At 40.6% G+C, this 20483-nt stretch overlaps 1 protein-coding gene across 6 annotated transcripts in view; it reads right to left on the bottom strand.

The window, feature by feature from the left end:
* Nucleotides 1-20483, bottom strand: part of SYTL3 (synaptotagmin like 3) — a 59571-nt gene that overhangs the window by 27440 nt on the left and 11648 nt on the right. For 4 of the 6 annotated variants that reach the window (XM_061624261.1, XM_061624263.1, XM_061624264.1 and 1 more), the window contains 8 exons: nucleotides 20094-20309; nucleotides 17671-17735; nucleotides 11200-11251; nucleotides 7018-7075; nucleotides 4629-4701; nucleotides 1754-1881; nucleotides 1126-1266; nucleotides 364-542 (listed from right to left, as the gene is read on the bottom strand). In XM_061624261.1, coding sequence (XP_061480245.1) covers nucleotides 364-542; nucleotides 1126-1266; nucleotides 1754-1881; nucleotides 4629-4701; nucleotides 7018-7075; nucleotides 11200-11251; nucleotides 17671-17735; nucleotides 20094-20309 — 912 coding nt within the window. Of the gene's footprint in view, nucleotides 1-363; nucleotides 543-1125; nucleotides 1267-1753; nucleotides 1882-4628; nucleotides 4702-6265; nucleotides 6312-6421; nucleotides 6446-7017; nucleotides 7076-11199; nucleotides 11252-17670; nucleotides 17736-20093; nucleotides 20310-20483 lie in introns of those variants that run through there. The other 2 variants (XM_061624265.1, XM_061624267.1) reach the window with 2 other exon arrangements.

Below are 20483 nucleotides of genomic sequence, written 5' to 3'. Positions count from 1 at the left end.
TGCAATCCAATCTACTAAGAAGTAAGCTCCATTGGGTCCAATGGGACTTATTCCCAGGTAAGTGTGTATTGGATTGCAGCCTAAAAGACTTATACTTGGAGATTGGAAAGATAAGCACCCACCATCTATTATGCAATGGTCTGAGGACCTCAATGCTCTGGCTACATTTGAACATATTTCCTATAAGGTCAATCTTGTGTTGATACCTGCCTCATCTTTCTGGAAATCATTTAGATTAGGACTAAAAGCTACCAAAAGGAAGGGAGTATGGATGTTTTCAGGGCCAAAGCATCAAGCCCTGATTTTACTTGAATTAGAATTTCACGCCTTAGGATTTGGAAAGGTAAACCAGAACAAACTTACGGGTTGCATTTTTTCTTTTTCTCCTCTCCATACGCTAAGTTCCTGCAGGCCTTGATGCATACTTCTAAAATGCCAGATTTGAAGATATATCTGATAGCAAATTCTATTTCACCACTGACATCAGCCTTCTCAAAGTCACCAGCCTCAGTGCAAGTGCTGTTAATGCTATATGAACTACCCTATAACGAAGACAAGGAAAGAATACAATATAAAAATCTACATGTCATAATAATCTGTCTCCTCTCTAGGTCTAACTGCGGTGCTTGCTATAGAATATATATAACCACTATCCTAATTTCTTGAGAAGGAGAAAATTCCTCATGTTTCTAGCATTCCCTGTAGCAACCTTACATTTGCCTCTTAAGTGAATAGAGCTGTATCCCCATCCATATTCTGCTGCTGTCAAGAATCAAAGGATGGCCAGTTGTAAAGATAAACAACATGTAATCCCAAACATTTAAATCATAGTATACCTCTGTGAATGAGATGTTTCATAAAGCTGTGTATGTTCTTGTAAGGCAGAAGGAATTTTCCACTGTTTGACTGCAAACAAGGTTAGTGTATTGCTAAGCTTCAAGAATCTGTGCTTTCCTTGCACAGTGACCAAAACATTAAAAAAAGTATATAAAAATACAAAGTTCTTAAATTCTTTTTATATACACTTTTCCCTTACTTAGGTTTTTGTTAATGATATTTTTACCTTGGTTGTTTGTATATTTCTCTGCATAGTGAACATAGGATGAAAACAGAATCACTACTTACATGTCTTATGCCTGCAGAAAATTTGGTTTCACTTATGGCACTAGATGGAATTATCTCTTCGCTGGAATTCCTTTTGGGAGCAAGTCCACTGGCATCTTGTTCCCCACTTATGAGCCGATGAAGACTTAGGGCATTGTTTACCTGTAAAGAGATATACTAATTGGTTTTTATTACTTTCCTCACTTACTTATTCTCTTAAAATAGTTGCCACTCCAGCAATTTGCAGCAGGTGCAGAAGCTCTAGTTGTACAGTGTATTCTCCTACTTTAAAGGAATCCCCATTCATTTCAAGAGAATACAGATTGGCAAGTACATCCATTTACAACTATGGTTGCCCTTCTGCTGAAGTTAACAGGGCAGCTTCCAATGCCTACTGACATTTCTTACAATTTCTCCTTCTCTAGACTTGTGGGAGGATGGGTGGGAGGCGGAAGTAAAATAAAGAATTTTCAATAATACAAAAATGTGCTTAGAGACTAAGAACAGAAAATCATCACAATGGAAGAGTACAGAATCTTTTTTGTTTTCTGGTTGCAGAATTTATTTTACATCCAGAAAGCTAGGCCCCGAGGGTATATTTGCTTGGAGACAGCCCTTTAAAATCTGGTGAGTGTATACAACTGAATACCCTGGATGCAATGTCAATGGCAGTATCAGACAGGCTTCTCCTCTCCTTCTTTGGATCCATTTGCTTCCCATAATCTGCTGTTAGTAGACATTTCTCAGCTGTCATATCATCCTGGGACTTTGAAATTACTAGAATGAACAAAAGGGGAGAGAATGAAATAAAATCCCTATCAAACAGATTGTTTGGCTAATCTTACGTCTTGTACAATTTTCAGTTATGATTCTACTATAGACCTTCTGATACTATGCAAAAGATCCATATTAGATTCATAACTGAAAATGTTACTATGTTATGACACTATGCACACACAAAAAGATGGAGGGGGTAAGGTTGATTTCTCAAGACCTGATAGGAATAAACAGCACCCTGAGCTACCTACTAATAGAAGAAATCAAAGTATTGTCATACATTAGGAAAGTAAAATAACAAGATATCCCCTAGAATTAACCCATATTGGTGATGAAAATGATCTCACTGGATGTAATACTGTCATTGTAACAGGGAATCACAGAGGCTGCATATTATATTGACACCAAAGGAGAAGGCTTTGTGTACTTTTAAATCCACAAAAGAAAGGAAATTCTGGATCATATCTGACTTATTAAGCCATTCCATGACTGCCCTTTATAACAATCAATATTGATTTATCCATTGCTTGCAATAAATAGCTCATGGGAAACGCAAATAAATCTGCATCTGATCATCTCCTGTAGGAAATGCAACATGTTTGTTTAGCTGTTAGGCACATTCTGTGCTCACAAGAAGGACAAACCCTGAACAACAGCTGCTGATGGAGCAGCATATGAAAGTTTCTGAACAGAATCCTTCCACAACACCACAAGATCATTATTGGTGTTTGTCTGCTGTTCTGTTGACATTTCTAATATGGGTGTTATCAGTGAGACACTGGAAAAGAACTGAAATACAGGACACACAGTTGGTTACAGATTGGAGATGTAAGGAGTGGGATAATAGAAAGTGTTATGTCCAACAATCTGTTTTCTATTGCACATTTCTGTATTTGCCTTAACAGTAAATAATAATGGTAATTGGGATAGAGGCGGAATCCTGTTCCAGTCATATTCTTAGAAAGGCATATATGCAACCGTAATTCAGAGGACAGTATTGGAATTTTCATTTGAAGAAACTGGTCGGCCAGAACACACTGCTTTAGGTCACCTCAGCCTTGAATACAACTCTGCTAGAGGTGAGTTCCATTTCAGTGCAGCACAATTTTATTCTCCTGTTACTGACAACAGCTCACAACAAGTCTAATGACAAAAATAGGAATAATAACAACTTTCATTACACTGGAGTACATAAATTTTCAGGTTACACAGACAGAACTCCTCTTGATATAAATGGGTTACAGAGCATAGCGGTTTTCAATCTGTGTTTCAATTAAGAGGCCTGGGGTTCCCCAGAAGCTTATCTTGGGTTACTTAAAAAAAAAAAAAGTTAAGAAAAACAGCTTGTCCTCCATTAACAATGTCCCATTATCATGTAAGACATGCAGCAACAGGACAGAGTTGGATGAGTTCTAGTTGGTACTCTCGAGTTCATGCAGGGCAGAGGTGTTGGTTTTTTGTACTCACACACCTATTCCTGAGCACAAGTTGTAAAAGGTCATTTTGTTTTTTTCTGAAAATGAAGAGGGACAGAGGTTCCCAGGTATAAAAAGTAACATGGCAAATTCTAAGCCAAATATGTGAAGACCTTATCCAACAATAACCAGGCACAACTTAAGACCCAGTTTTCACATCATGATTAAATGTTCCTCCATGCAAATAAATAGATAGCTGAACATAGAAAAATGGCATATTAGGAGCAAAAGAACTCTGCTAGATTCAACTACATGTCCTCCTAGTGTAGTCTCCTGCTTCCTACAGTGGCCAGCCAGATGCCTCTTGGAAGTTTACATGCAGGGCTTAAGAGCAACAGCATACTGCCTCTGAATCTTGACATTCCATACAGCCATTGTGGCTGCTAGCCCAAGAGAAGGTTAGGAGAAAACCCATTTCCCCAACATATGGTTTTCTGCATACAGGGTTTTTTGAGGGGTTTTGTGGAGAGGCACGTGAGGTCCCACCTGCAATACAATGTAGTACAGTTAAGGAACAGGCTTACTACTTCACTAGGCCTACATCCCATTGAAACCAAGTAGTAATATGCTTAAATCCAATTTACGTCAAGGCCGGTTCAGTTACAACTAAGGCTGCATACTGATGTATCTAAACTCAGGTGTGAGGCCACTGTAGAAATGCACTCAGTGTTTAGGTCAAATGTACAATCTTTTCTCCAGGACTGAACTCAGGGAAACCAGTTCTGCCAGCTTGCAGCAGAAGCTGGCTATATACAGGGTACTGATTGGCTGGCACCCATGGTGTCACCAAGAAATCTCTTCCTGGAACAGTTTTCAACTTTTGAAAATCTGATTGCTATTTCCACTAAAAATAAGGTGCTGGATGAATACTTCATTGCATAAACACAGAAACTGCATCTAAACAACTAAAAAAATAAGCACACAGCATATTTCAAACACAATGGGGGAGGATCACAATGGAATATTAAATTAGCACTGGAATCAGAAGCAAGTGTGCCGGTCATTTGCAGCACATTGATAAGGGGGGCTACTTCCCTCCCTAGATCCAGGAGATAAAACACACTGACTCCTCTGTTGAGGTGCATCTGTATGCACTCTAACTTCCACTCTGCTGCATTTCTAACTTTGGTTATGTATCCTTTATTAAGCACCAAGGCTACCAAACCTATTGAATACCCCCCCTCTGCTTCCTGTTAGTGGTTTGACCCATCCTCTCAAGCTCAAATACATTGCAGTTCGTTTCAGAACAGCAAAGCCCATAAGAACACTTACGTTTCATGTGTGATGTCAATGACAGAAACAAGTTTTCCACAGACCTGTGGAAACTTTTACACTGGTCAAGTTCCTGCAATACAGAGTAAAAAGATAAAGTGATAAAATAAGGCGCAGTGTTAAGGCTTCTTGCGTCAGATGCTCTGAGAAGCTGCAAAAAAGCTGCAAAAAAGCATGTGTGCAATACTGCAAACAGAGCTATCATTGCTGTAGCTAAGCAATTAAGGGAAATGTTTTGGCATGAGCCGAACTGTCTGTGTTTGCAAAAAGGGCAGAGAGGTCAGTCCACTCCTTTTGTACCCCCCAAAGCCCAAATCTGCTAGAATAATACTACAAATAAAAGCAAGTAACACATCTAGAGGAATGTATTTAAGAGAAGGGGTGTAGCTCAGGTGGAGCAGCAGAAGGTCCTGGGTTCAGTCCTCGGCATCTCCAGATAGGACTGGGAATGTCCCATCTGAAACCGTGAAGACCTGCTGCAAGTCAGTGCAGACAATACTGAGCTAGGAGGAATAATGGTATGACTCAGCAGTAGGGATGAGTGAGAATTTCAATTCAGTTTGCATTTCAAGCAGAATTTATCAAATTCACTATTTCGGAACTAGTATGAGAACCGAAACATAGCCATCCTTCGAAATTCACATTTAGTCAAATTTTGGGATGTAGTTTGCCAACTAAATAACATTTACAAAAATGCATATATTAGGGGAAAGTGTGCATAAAAATGAATACATGAGTGAAAATAACATGCAAAAAGGCATGAAGTGATGAGAAATGGCTTGTAAAATGTGTACCTTTGTCAAAACTGTGTTTATTTGGAGAAATTCAGACTAAAATGGAGAATTTTCATGAGGATTTTTAAAAAAAATTCACAGATTGCTGTAGAGAACTGAATTTAACATTGGAAAAATGAGAAACAGAGAAGTGAAACAGACAGATCAGCATAAGACAGCTTCCTATGTTCTTATATCTGGATTACTATTATCATTATTGCAGTTTATTTTTCTGTTTATATAGAAATAGCAACAACTCTCTACTTTAAGTTTGCTAACTTCTGTATTTCAAGGTACATGCATTACTCTACACAAGCTAGCAAACTTAGTCACAGCCTTAAGAACTGCAGACCAGCTGCCTCCACTGACTTCATTGTAACGAGGAACAAGTTCAATGAAATACAGTATTTATCACAGAAAAACAATAGGTTAGAAAACAGGGAGTTCTTCAGTTCTGAAGATGCAGGAGGAAAACTGGTGGCGTTTCTGAGCTTGGAACCGGTGGCTTGGGCAAAACAGGAGGGAGCCCAAATAATCCCCTTCCCAAATTAAGGAAGAAATTAGTTACAATGTCTACCATAACAATACAGCAGCATCTGCTTTCCATGCAGAAGGTCCCAGGTACAATCCCCAACATCTACAGGTACAGCTGGGAATGTCCCCTGCCTAAAACCACACAGAACTGCTGCTAGTCAATGTAGATGGAACAATGGTCTGACTTGGTATGAAGCAACTTCCTATGTTCCTATGATGAGAGAAGATCCCTGTGTTTAAACCTGGATTTTGCAATCATGTAAAACTGTGAGTGTGTGGGAACAACAGAGCTACAGGGGTGAGTAGACTCCTCCCCCATCTCCCACTTACCTTCTTGCAGCCCTTCTCTCCAAGTACATTGCTTCCAGCTAAGCTCACTTCCTGTATCAGAGCATGGCTAGTGGGGAAATGATGTCAGGAAACAGACTGCAGAACAGTAAGCAGCAATGGTAATGGGGAAAGGTTTGCCTCTCCCTACCCACTTACCCCTTTGCTCATTAAACCGAATCCCTCCACCTCTGCTTCCTACATGTGGCAAATCCAGGTTTAAATAAATGAATCTGCAGCTATCATGTCTAGTTGGCCTAGACAGTGCAATCCTACACACAGCAGTAAGTCCTACTGAGTTCAGTGGAGCTTACTGCTAGATAAATCTGCACAGTCTGCATCTGTGATGGAATTGCTTTTTAATGTTTTTAAACCTTTTTTTGAAAAAAATGTTTTTAACTTTTTTTTAAAAAAAAAGATGTTTTGAAAGCTTTTAAAAAAAATTGTTAAAGATTTTTTGTGTTAATGTATTTTAAAGTCTGTTTTTATGATGTTTTAAAGTATTTTTAGTACTTTTGTTTGCTGCCTTGGGCTCCTGCTGCGAGGAAGGGCAGGATATAAATCAAATAATAAATAAATAAAATAAATAAATGGGTATGGGATTGTAGCCTGAAAAACTTAAAACATACTCACAATCAGTGCTGCGAGTCTGCCAGGAAAACAAAGTCTAAAAAATTATGCTAAGAGGAATTAATAACTAACAAAACTAAAAGCTGTAATGCCTCTTTGAACTGAAAAACAAAACTATACATTACCACTGCACTTGTGGATTCAGCAAATGGAGGGGGAGTTGGAGGAACCACCGATATGTTACTGAAAATTTTAGGGGAAAAGAATTCAGTCAAAGAAATTAAAATACATTTCTGAAATACTGTGTTACTATAGATCCTTCATTTCTTTCCATGCCTTCTGCTTGTTGTTTTTGTTTTTGTAAACGTTTTATAAAATGTCAATAAAAATATTTTTTTTTAAAAAAACCCTCATTTCACTTTTCCAAAATATATCATATTATTTTAATATTCATCAACCACCACGCTGAACAGATGATTGCCCAAGACTGATCACAATAAAAAGAGAAAACAATCAAAGCAGAGTAGTACTTAACATTAGAGCCCAACAATATTAAATTCAATGTAGTGGGTTAAAATTTCACTGTAGCAGACACCGAAGGATTATATGGTCTTGTGTAAATTGCAAAAGCTGGGACATAAAGCTGTAGTTAAAATGTATAGAAAATTGAATGCTGTTCAATTATAAGTAATTTGATGCTTTAAAGATTGGTATGGTAGGTAATATTTGTATTTATTTAATACAATTTACAAACAGTATCCATTGGAATTTATTGGAATTAAATTTATATCTATATTGTTTATATTTATTGATATCAAAAAATTAGTAGTTGATCAGGTAGAATATTAAATGTCAGCTAAGGTAGGTAAATATTAGTGATTCTAATTTGTAAGCACTTTAGTTTATACACTTTAGCTTACTGATCATGTAAGATAATACAAATTATTAAAGATAAATAAATAAATAGTAAAGACTAAATACTAATGGAATATAACAAGGGGGCATGGCAGACATTCCTAGAAAATGGATTCCATAAATGAGGTGTCACAACATGCTATACTCCAAATTCCTCTCAGTTTAGGGTTGCCATATTGCCCAGTTAGCCATGTTTTACCTGGGTTATAGCCCTGCTACCCGGCACCCACTTAGCCCATTAGGTGGCCCAGATTTTCTGGGCAGGTGCCAAGCTGGAGAGACTGGCGAGGAGAAAAGAAGAGAGGCGCATGGGGAGGGCAAGGTAGGTGGTGTTCAGGGCCGGCATCAGCCTGCCCTGGACCCCAGCACACACACGCACAGATGCACATTCCACCTACCTACCTCTCCCTTGACATAAATGCTGCAGGCGCAACCCTGCCATCAACCAAAATGGCGGCCAAGGCTAAGGGGCTGATGCCTCCAGCGTCATCTTGGTTGATGGCATGTGTGTGTGCTACCTGAGCACATGCCTGCCATCTACCAAGATGGTGGCAGGGGCATCAGCCTCTTAGGGAAACCTCGTCTGATGACACGCAGCTCTATTTCTCCTTTTCATCTTCTTCAGGTGAGGCTGTCAATGTGCTGAACCAGTGTTTGGCTGCGACAATGAACCGGATGAGGGCTAATAAACTGAGGCTCAATCCAGACAAGACTGAGATGCTGCTAGTGGGTGGTTCTTCTGACCGGATGGTGGATGTTCAACCTGTCCTGGATGGGGCTGCACTCCCCTGAAGGAGCAGGTTTGTAGCTTAGGGGTTCTCCTAAAACCATCTCTGTCACCTGAGGCTCAGGTAGCCTTGGTGGCACGGAGTGCCTTCTACCAGCTTCGGTTGGTGGCCCAGCTACGCTCCTATCTGGACAGGGATAACCTGGCTTCAGTTGTCCATGCTCTGGTAACCTCCAAGTTAGATTACTGCAATGCACTCTATGTGGGGCTGCCTTTGAAGATGGTTTGGAAACTGCAGCTTGTGCAAAATTGGTAACGGACCAGACGGTTCGACCATATAAAACCGATTCTGACCCGCTTGAATTGGCCGCCTATAAGTTTCTGAGCTCGATTCAAAGTGCTGATTTTAACCTATAAAGCCTTACACAGCTTGGGACCACAACACCTGATGGAACACCTCTCCCAACATGAACCCATCTGTACACTACGCTCAACATCAAAGGCCCTCCTCCGGGTGCCTACTCTGAGGGAAGGTTGGAGGGCCTGGCACCAACACTGTTATCTTTTTGGTGCCAGGTCAAAACTTTCCTCTTCTCCCAGGCATTTCAGCATGTGTTTTTAAATTTTTTTAAAAAACGTGTTTTTAAATTTGTATATATGTTTTTAATTGTTGTAAACCGTCCAGAGAGCTTCGGCTATGGGGTGGTATACAAATGCAATAAATAAATACATATCTTCCTCATTGCCCTCCTCTGAACCTGTTCCAGTTTGTCTGCATCCTTCTCAAAGTATAGTGTCCAGAACTGGGCACAGTACTCAAGGTGAGGTCTAACCAGTGCCAAACAGAGGGGAACCAATACTTCACACAATTTGGAAATGATACTTCTGTTAATGAAGCCTAAAATAGCATTTGCCTGGTTTGCAGCCACATCACACTGTTCGCTCATACTCAGCTTGTGATCAACAACAATCCCAAGATTCTCCTTGCATGTAGTATTGCTGAGCCAAGTATCCCCTATCTTATAACTGTGCATTTGGTTTCTTTTTCCTAGGTGTAGAACTTTGCACTTATCCCTGTTAAATTTCATTCTGTTGTTTTTAGCCAAATGCTCCAGCCTATCAAGATCACTTTGAATTTTGTTTCTGTCTTCCAAGGTATTACCTATCCCTCCCAATTTTGTATCATCTGCAAATCTGATAAGCATTCCTTTCATCTCCTCATCCAAGTCATTAATAAAAATGTTGAAGAGCAATGGGCCCAGGAGCGAGCCCTGCTGTACTCCAGTCGTTACCTCCCCTGAGTTTGAGAAGGAACCACTGATAAACACGTTTTGATTCTGTAGCCAACTGTGGATCCACCTGAGAGTTGTTACATCCAGCCCATATTTAGCTAGCTTGCTAGTCACAATATCATGGGGCACTTTGTCATATAATTTGGACATGTTCAAGGCCATGCTGGCTTGGGCCGATAGAAGTGGTAGTCTAAAACATCTGGGGGGGCGCATCAGATCAATAAAGGCTGATCTAGAAACTCGAGAGACTTCTCCATGCTAAGGACTTGGGAGTGGAACCCATCACTAGTTTTTACTGACCAGGGATTTGATGCTATGTTAAATGAAGGACTGATTTGACCATGGTGGGTGAAGTGGGCCCATAGCACTCTGTTGCGTGTCCCACGGTAGTGAACAAAACTTTCACTCTGAAATGTCCCACTGAAATCATAGTAATAGATCAGAATGTAATCAGAATTGGGTCAGGACATTTTGATGTCCCAAGCCACTGCGGCGTATGATCCATGAGACGCACCCCACAATCTTTACAGTGCTGTAAAATTTTGAACTGTTCACAGTCTGGGGCTTTTCCCAAGTACCTTCTGAGATACTGCAAGACATCCTCTGCCACCCTTCTAAAAACTGCATGCGGCTTCCCTAGTGTCTTAATGAATATCACTGCCCTTATAACACTGCTTGCTTGTATGGGACTTTGCTGAATGCATGCCAAATGAAATACAAGCGTACCAGTTTGAAGGGTGGAACTCAGTGTTAAGATAAAAGGGGGGCGTCACCAAAAATGGCAGTCCTGTATTAAGATCCCACCTCTTCCTCCATAACACAGTGCAACTTGCCCTATGATCCAACAGAATAACGCAGAGTGTTCCCTCACCCCTGCTCCACATAACTGGCTACTGATGATGGGCAGGGAAACATACAAAGTAATGACATCAAGACACAACATAAGTTGTACTAGACCTTACATACAGAGGGTGGAGAACCTGACACAGGGCTGTCATGTTTTTTTATTATTAATGCTTTCATATCCCACTTTTCTTGCAAGGAGCTCAAGGCAGTGTACATAGTTCTCCCACTCCCCTTTTTATCCGAAGAACAACCTGTGAAGTAGGTTAGGCTGACAGATTGTGAATGGCTCAAGTCAAAGTCACCCAGTGAGATTCATGGCTATCTGGAGATTTGAACCCTCGTCTCCCAGGCACTCTAACCACTACACCACACTGCCCTTGCTGTGTTTTATATTGCGCTATGTCATTTAAAGAGTGCAGCAAAAGCAATAAAGCAAGTTTCATAATTCTGCTTGTTCTACTACAAGCTTTTAAAATTAAACATTGACACCTGCTGGAAGCTTCAAGACCCGGCTTATTTTGCATTGTACAATACACTCATTGTACTGCATCAGCCTCTTTAGGACAAGTTGACCTTCTTGTCCTTACCTTAGTCTTTCAAAAGATTTCAAGAGCCTTGCGCCAACAGTTTCATGTCTACCTGTGAAGCAAAAAACAAAACAAACCACCAAGGTCATTTAGTAGCAACAAACTTGTGTTTATAAATTCGTTCTTTTTGTCACAATTTTCTGACAATTTTCCTATCAGTATACTTACATTTTGCCAACCCATACATGTTTTCAAGAGATTTTGTGACCATTTTTTGAAATGTAATTTTAAATTTTCCCCTTGATTTTGATTCAACCAATGTATAATTGTGGATAGCAGCAACTTAAATGCCAGTAGAAAAGTTCAGCCATCAAACACTACAATGAAATGAAAGCAGTACACTTCTCTTTCTGTGCACAATACAGTTTGAACAATTGGGAGCAATTTGAACACCGAATAGGCCCCCTGAAATCAGTCATCTTAAGTCCATTAATTTTAATGGGTGTACTTTGAGTATGATTCAGCTGGATATCACCCAATCTGGGTAACTAATTATCAACCATGTAAATTATGGTATTAATAAAGATTCCTGCTTATAAAGCTGTGGACAGGTAATTAATTAAGAGACAAGCAATCCGTGTGTAATCAATCACATGTAACAAATGATGAATTGCATACAGCATAAAGAAAAGAAAAGGCGTTGGACATTAATCCCAATCTGCTACTATAGCTACTCACAAAAATAATAATTCTGCCTCAAATCAATTATTAATAATATAGAAAGTAAATCTCTGGCATAATCAACTGATCTGGCGATAAAAATTATTTTCTCACAATGACTAACTGCCTGATCTTCTACGTCATGCCTGCAAAACAGGGAAGTGGTTGCATATTGTACAAGAACACTGTTGCAGGCATCCCACTGCTCTAGATTCACTAATTTGTGTCAGGAGGACACCTTTATAAATCAAGAAGTCCTACCTCATGTGTCAGCATAGTTTGTAATATCAGTGCAAAGGTTGGTGGGGACTGGGCAATGGGACATTAAAGAAATGAAACAAGAAAGATGCCAACTGTGCATAAAGTATTAAGGATTGTATGCAATGCTGTTCTTCCACTCACACAATAAACTTGTGCTTGTGCAACAGAACTTTCCCCTCCTCCCCACTGTAAGTCCACCCCCCTCAGAGCAGATTTGGGGGGTAAAAGAGAAGAGGATGGGGAAGTCCCACTGCATGAGTGTATCCAGCGTTGGGTACAACCCTATATCTTTAAAGAGGTATAGCTAAAGGAAATGTAAGAACGTAAGAAGAGCCTGCTGGATCAGGCCAATGGCCCATCTAATTCAACATCCTGTTCTCACAGTGGCCAGCCTATGGGAATACATTTGTGCCCAAAACAGTTCACAGAAAATAAACAATCTAGTGCATAATCATAATGCAAGTTGTAATACGTCTGTAGCTCCTCACCCTGGAATACTGAGATAGTACAGCCCACACCATACAGTATTATTGAAAGGATAACCAAGATAATACATGTGAAGCACATGGATTGAACATACCAAATGCTAATTGGTGGGAAAAATGTTAATCAAAATAAAGTTTAACTGAGGGGACTGAACATTATGGGCACATTTTTTTACTTGTTAGATTATTTTGGTTCTGAGTTGTCACTGTAATAAGAAATGAGAAAAAATGGAAATGGACTGCCTTCAAGTCAATTCTGACTTATGGCGACCCTATGAACAGGGTTTTCATGGTAAGTGGTATTCAGAGGTGGTTTTACCATTGCCTTCCTCTGAGGCTGAGAGACAGTGACTGGCTCAAGGTCACCCAGTGAACTTCATGGCTGTGTGGGGATTTGAACCCTGGTCTCCCAGGTCGTAGGCCAACACTCTAACCTCTATGCCACACTGGCTCTCAAGAAATGAGAAAGAATATACTTTTCCTTCTAAGAGTAGCTTTCATTGATTAAATTGGGGTGAGGAGGACACATGCCAGTTATACAGCATATGTTTGACATATATTAAGTTCTTCTTCCTCCTACGCTAAGTTCCTCTTCCTCTTCCTCCACGAGGAGAGGGCTGTCCGGCAGCAGAGCGGGTGCTAGGAGAGGAGCCTCGTCAAACTGAGGAGTGACTGGTGGGTCTGGTGGTGTTTCCAGGGGGGTATCTGGAACTGCTGGAGGTGACCCGTCAATGTCCAGAGCGGGGGCCACTTTGGTGTCCCACCCCTCTCTCGGTCATTCTCTGACCGGAATGTCCCAGTCCAAGTTCTCCTCACCTGCCTCCTCCTCACCAGCCCACCCTCTGCTAGCATGACTCACAACATTACCCAGATCCCATAAATGGGCATACTTAGCAAGCAGTATATGTTTTTGATGGTTGGGGCTAAGCAAACAGAGGAAGACTTTGACTAAATTTTATGTGAATATCAGTCATTATCAACCCTACACCTGTAGGACAGAGTAAATAAAGAATAATTTTGTACTCTTCTAAATATAGGGTCATATATGTTGACCATTGAACCGCACTGTCACTGAGTCTGTTTTTCCATCAAGTCTGCAAAACTGTAACTAGGGGGAGTTATGTCTTAGCCCAGTCTGGGAACGGACTGCCAAGGCCGTTGCTATGGTAACCATCTGATAGACTGGGAAAGTTCTAACAGAGTCTGTAAGTTGTGTCTTCTGAATATTGCCTCTGAACTGAGAGGTTGTCTTTTTTGTGTTCACCTTTGGAGAGAGATGTACCAGAGGGGGGGATGACTGAAGAAACTCTACATGTATTTACTCTTAAGCCTTAAGCCATAATGTCTTAATAAAAGACTCTTAACATGCTCTAATGCTCTGAAGAAGTTTCTTGCTCAACTTAACTCCAACGTAATGTATGCTGTTTCACGCAACAACGCACACACGCCAACGGGTTATGGGCCCAGATCCACAGCGCATTACACGGGAGTAAGTTGCTGGTCTGAACGGCAGACGGAGTTCCAGAGAGGGCAGCTTGATTGATTGAACCAGACGGAGGTGAGCAACATGGCTGTAAACCTGTCTGGGGGAGGCTTGCCGATGGAACGGCTTAATGAAAAGAATTATGGCAGCTGGAAGCCGAGGATGCGGGCTTTGCTGATAACAGAGGATTTATGGGACATTATAGATGAACCACCCCCGGCGGTATTGACCGCGGCCTGGAAGCGTCGAGACCAGAGGGTGCAGGCGTTTATAAACTTGGCTGTATCGGATTCTCAACTGCTACACGTGAGGGATGTTACAAACGCCAAACAGATGTGGGACGCGTTGCAGGATTTGTCCCAGGAATGGCAGCGGAGACAGGAGGCGAAAAGAGCCGAGTCGATGGAAGCTGTCAGGAGGCAAGAGGTGAAAAATGCCGTGCCGAAGGATAATAAACAGGAGCAGCAACAGAGGCTGAAGGCTTGTTTTATTTGCGGAGATCGACGGCATCTACAGCGGGAATGTCCAGTCAAGCGCAACTCCAGGGACGGAGGCTTGAAGCAGGGAAGTGTGAACTTTGTTTGTAAACAGAAGTCTCAAGATTTACGACCTATTGACTGGCTGCTTGACAGCGGGGCAAGCCATATATTAATCAAAGACAGAAGTTTGTTTTACATTTCAGAAGAAGTGCAGGACTTTGTGCACCTGGCAGATGGATCACGGAAATCTGTGGAAGCTAAAGGTCTGGTGAAGTTTGACAAGCTTGGAATAATGTCAGAATGTTTGTTTGTTCCGAAATTGGCTCATAATATTTTATCAGTTAGAAAACTGGTGAGTTGTAATTATTCAATTTTGTTTCACAAAGATCAATGTTTTGTAATGAGGGGAGATCAAGTGTGCATGCAGGGAAGCCTGAATGATCCACAGTTTGTAATAAAGAGCAGTCAAGCAGGGTGTGCTGTGTTAAATGCTGAGGCACAGGTACATCAGGGCTGCGTCCATGAATGGCATCAAAGGCTGGGGCATGCAAACCTTGACACGATAAAGAAAACCCCTTTGCACAGTGAAAACATGCATTTAAAGGATTGTGGACAGTTAATGGATTGTGATGCATGTAATAAAGCTAAAATGACTATTGCACCAATAAACCGGGAGGCTGAGAGAACCACAACAGCTCCCTACCAGCTAGTTCATGTTGATTTATCAGGGCCAATAAATGCTTCACGAGGAGGTGCGAAATTCTTCATGGTACTGGTAGATGATTTTTCAAGATTTTGTCATGTTTTTCTGTTAAAGCATAAAAGTGAAGCTGAGCAGAAGCTGAAACTGTTCATTAAGAGAATCGAAACTCAACACGGCGTCACGGTGGGGGCTATACGCTCGGACCAAGGTGGGGAATTCACGAATAAGGCATTGAGTGACTTTCTGGAGAGTAAGGGAATAAACCAGAATTTCACTGCTCCATTTAGCCCGTTTTCCAATGGAACTGCTGAGAGAAAAAATAGGGTGCTGCAGGAAGCAATGAGAGCCATGCTGATGGATTGCAGTTTAGGGAATTCTTTCTGGGCAGAAGCAATTGTTTATGCGAATTATATTCACAACAGGGTGTTACACAGTGCACTTGGAATGTCTCCTTATGAGAAACTTACTGGCAGAAAGCCTAAAATACAACACATTCAAAAATTCGGGGCAAGGTGCTGGATCCACATTCCACAGGGAAAAAGGAGGGGCAAGCTTGCGCCCAGAGCACAGCAAGGTTTTGTTTTGGGATTTCAGAATGCATATTTCAGAGTTTGGTGTCCAGAAACACAGCAGTTAATTCTGAGCAGAAGCATTAAAGTCTCAGAAAAGCCTTGGGATCAAAGGCAGACAGTTATTCTTACAGGAACAGATGACACACAAACACGAACACAATCACAGACATTTAAGCCAAACCTTGACATTAAAGTGGAAGGTACACAAATTCCTCTCAGAGATGCATTAAATGAGCTCATTTGTGGGAAACGCAGATCAAAGAAACGAAAAGCTGAGGAAATGGAAGATCCTGGGCACGCGGTGCCAAGCACAAGTACAAGCACAAATGGGGGGGCAGAGAGAGCCGAAGCTTTGGTTCCTTTAAGACGCTCTACAAGAGCAAATTTAGGCAAACTGCCTGAAAGATTTACCGTGGGATTAATAACAAGTCCTGGAATGAATAAAGTTGTAGAAATGGATCCTGAGGCACTTTATTTGACATGTGTTCAACCAAAGTTTGAGTGAATAAAGTTCTAGCTAAATGTACAGAGATGTTCTGAAATGTACTGTAATGTACTGAGATGTAATTCTGAACTGTACTTAAATGTATTGCAAGATGTATTGGAGAAATGTATTGTTGTAATGAGTTACAGACATGATGGGAAAATGGGGGGATTGTTGACCATTGAACCGCACTGTCACTGAGTCTGTTTTTCCATCAAGTCTGCAAAACTGTAACTAGGGGGAGTTATGTCTTAGCCCAGTCTGGGAACGGACTGCCAAGGCCATTGCTATGGTAACCATCTGATAGACTGGGAAAGTTCTAACAGAGTCTGTAAATTGTGTCTTCCGAATATTGCCTCTGAACTGAGAGGTTGTCTTTTTTGTGTTTACCTTTGGAGAGAGATGTACCAGAGGGGGGGATGACTGAAGAAACTCTACTTGTATTTACTCTTAAGCCTTAAGCCATAATGTCTTAATAAAAGACTCTTAACATGCTCTAATGCTCTGAAGAAGTTTCTTGCTCAACTTAACTCCAACGTAATGTATGCTGTTTCACGCAACAACGCACACACGCCAACAATATAAGTCCTACTCACTGATTTCAATAGGTCTACTCTAAATATGACTGATGCTGGCTATCACCCAATAGTTTGTTTTTTTCCCCATAATTCACTTACTCTCCTTGATAGGATACTGACTGTGTCATTGTTTATCAGTTGCCTCCTCTTCAAAAGTTATCTGTTTTCGTGAATAACAGATACCCTTCCAGTTGTACACTGGCAATCTACTTCCTTATATCTAAAGGTCTCTCTGTCTCAATATTTTAAGATACTGCTATTGATCCCATGAAAGTCAACACCAAAACTCACACTAACTTCAATGAAACCAACATCATTTTATATTCATAAATGCTGTGGTTGAGCATAAATCCAGAAATTTGGTAGTGGTGAGATCTACTTACAGTATACTGAGAAGTCATTCGGAAATGCAAACAAGTAAAAAATAAAATATTAATAGACTGATATATTTAAAAATGTGTGTGTATATTGTAAAATTGTAAAAAAGTATCCTATCCAATAAGCAGTAGCTATTGCTGTGTATGGCAAACAGTATTGGTTCAGTATAAACAGTTATTCATAGTAAGTGTTTACAGCCAAGATATAATGCTTCAATACCATAGCCAAAGATAACTGTATTTTGCAACCTGATGTACTCATATATTGAGATTTTAGATAATCCATTACTTATTTCCCATTATATTTATCTCTTGCTAAGAGAGCAAAATGTGAAATAGTAATAATAGGTGATCAATTTAACAGTTTCCTGCTGTTTCTTAATAGCTACCTTCAGCTGGAAATTTCTTTGCTCGCTCCTCAAAGAACCACTCGCCCATTTTCACCTTAATATCCCTGCAAAACAAATATTTGAATTTTTTACACATTTTTTAAGAAGGATTTTCAAAATCGCATATGAGCTCATCACAAAAACTCCATCATGGTCATAAACAACATTGGAACCTCAATTATAGCATTAACCCAGGCTAAGTGTATTTTAGGTTTCTGCACAACCATGGGCAATATGCAGAATTTGGTACGAGGCGTAAAATTCAACTTACTGAGAACCTTAGCTTTCTTTTTAAAAAATCCTGTCCTTTGTGAGTGTCAACATAGGACTGAAACACAGACTCATGATTTGCTTTAAAAAGTATTTGAAACCAAAGTCTGAAGTTAGCTTACAAACTCTGATTTAAAGTTAACCTTGATTAGCATTAACCTTGGTGCAGATATAACAGTACACCATTATTAATACGGAAAACGGAAACAAAGGGAAATTCACACTGGAGAGAGAAAGAGAAGGGTGCATGCAAGACTGCAAGGGACTTCTGATCTATTCACCATGGTCAATAAGTCACAGTTGACCATTATGTCTCCAACAGACCATTAGATCTTTTTTATCTATTAAAATAGATAACTATTAAATAACTATTTATTTAAGTTATTATATTTAAAGTATTTTTATATTTTATTTAACGTTATAATCCATAGTTGCTATTAGTATGGAAGCTCATTAGTACTTGAGGGGAGAGGTTACCGCATGGGTGGTGAAGTTTTGGTGAGTGGTTTCTGACACCACACCCTACTTTGGCTTGTTCTTCACCTGAACACAACCCAACTATTGTGTTTCCTGAGGCCCAAATAATAGAGGTGTGCCTATTTCCACCAATTGCCACATGCTAAAATCACATTCAATTTTCAAATTCAAAATTCACATTCAAATTTTAACAACCTAATTTGGAGGAGCTGTTTTCTCACAATCTCCACACAGTTCATGTGGGGGATTATCAGGGCCGGCACCAGGCCCTGCTTCACCTACCTCTCTCTTGTCTCCTGTTGCTCTGCATGCTGCATGCACAGGGCTGCCATCAAACAAGATGGCAGTGGAGGCTTCTCTAAGGGGCTGATGTCTCCGCCGCCATCTTGGTTGATGGCACACATGCGCAGTATGCTATGTGCACACACGTCTGCCATCAACCAAGATGGCAGTAGGAGCATCTACCTAAAAAAGCCTCCACCGCCATCTTGGTTGATGGTAACCCTGCATGTGCAGCGCACCCAGCCTCAGAAGACAGGAGAGTTAGGTAGAGTGAGCGAGCTATCACTCTTGCGCAAGACCTCTCTTAAAAAAAAACAAGCAGAAATGGATATTCCCCCCCCCCTCACACACAGAACAAAAACCTCCACTTTGCCCATTTAGAAAAATGATTATAAAGGTTAGTAACGTTTGCTCTTGGGTACTTTGGGGAACTTTTTTAAAAAAGGGGGGGGGAAAGGCATGTAAGCTACAGAAATACCTGACCCCAGATCCAGAACAGAAAACAGCTGTGGAGGGTGGGGGACGAGTGACTTGAGGAGGGACAAAGAAAACTTCAGGATACATTTCGCCAAGCTCTGCCCACTGGTATGGATAGCAAGTAGCAGAACATCTGCTGGTGATGAGGGAAATTTATGGTAGCCCAGTGAGGCAGCACATGACTCCACCCCTGCAGGCCAGCTGGTCTCATGATGGCTGGACAACAGATGAAAAATGCCTGTGTTGTTCCAGTGTTCATATACACACACTACATTACAGGAAGATAGCTCTCATCCTATTGAAAGTGCATGGAAAGGGGGCCTAGAACTGTGACTACCCTGGGTTAAAAGGAGATGAATATTGCCAGTGTGCCCTCTACAAGAATCTCCCTTGAGATATCCAGGTGGCTTTTTTTGATAGACATAATGCTGATCTGGATAAGTGGTCTGATCCACAATATTGTAATTCACATGTTTTAACATGTCTCTTATCATTACTGTCACCTTCTGATGACAGGCAGCTTTGATATGACAATTGATACTGCTTCACTTTCCCAGTTGTGCCACAGATTTGATGAGTGAAATAGTTTTGAATCCGAAAATAACTCATACCTGTAATAACTCTGCCAAACATCCAGATATATGCACCCTTCTCCTTATTGTCAGGGATCTATGCTGCTTCCCTGCATTATTCTTAGTACTCTTATTCCTTTCTTCCTCCCTCCCTCCTGTTTCTATCCAAAGTACACACTGTCTCTGTCCCTTTCTTCCTTTACAGTAGCTGGCTCCTCTGAAATGCCCATAGACCTGATCCTCATTACATATGCTGGTTCTACCTTCATTAATTCCAGAAAGCAATTAATGCATAATCACCAACAAATCAAAATACTGTTGAGCAATTTCTATAGAATTTCTCACTCATGAGCGTAGCAGACAGTGCACTTCCACAGGTAGGGATTCTTAGTGATGCGACATCTGGAGCATACTTGATGACTGCACCCATTGCACACTGCACCTCTATTTATCAGCATTCCAAGAGATTTCTGACAGCGGGCACATGATTTCTTCCAATATTCATGGTTTCTGCTTTTTGCCCCTTTCCATCGAAGTTCTTGCAGCTGCATTTTCAGTTTCCTGTTGTCAGTCAAGAAAAAGAAAAAAAGTATGCACACATGCCAGGTAGAACTGCAAAAAATTATAAATCCTTCTAAAAATATAAATATTTCCAGAACAACTATTAACACTGCAGTCTTTACGTAGCTGCATGAAATAACTCATTAATATACTGTAATTTGGTCAGACAATGTA

Source organism: Rhineura floridana, chromosome 4 (assembly GCF_030035675.1).
Source record: "Rhineura floridana isolate rRhiFlo1 chromosome 4, rRhiFlo1.hap2, whole genome shotgun sequence".
NCBI lineage: Eukaryota > Metazoa > Chordata > Lepidosauria > Squamata > Rhineuridae > Rhineura > Rhineura floridana.
Note: the sequence above shows the minus strand (reverse complement) of the source record. Positions and strands in the feature narration are given on the sequence as shown.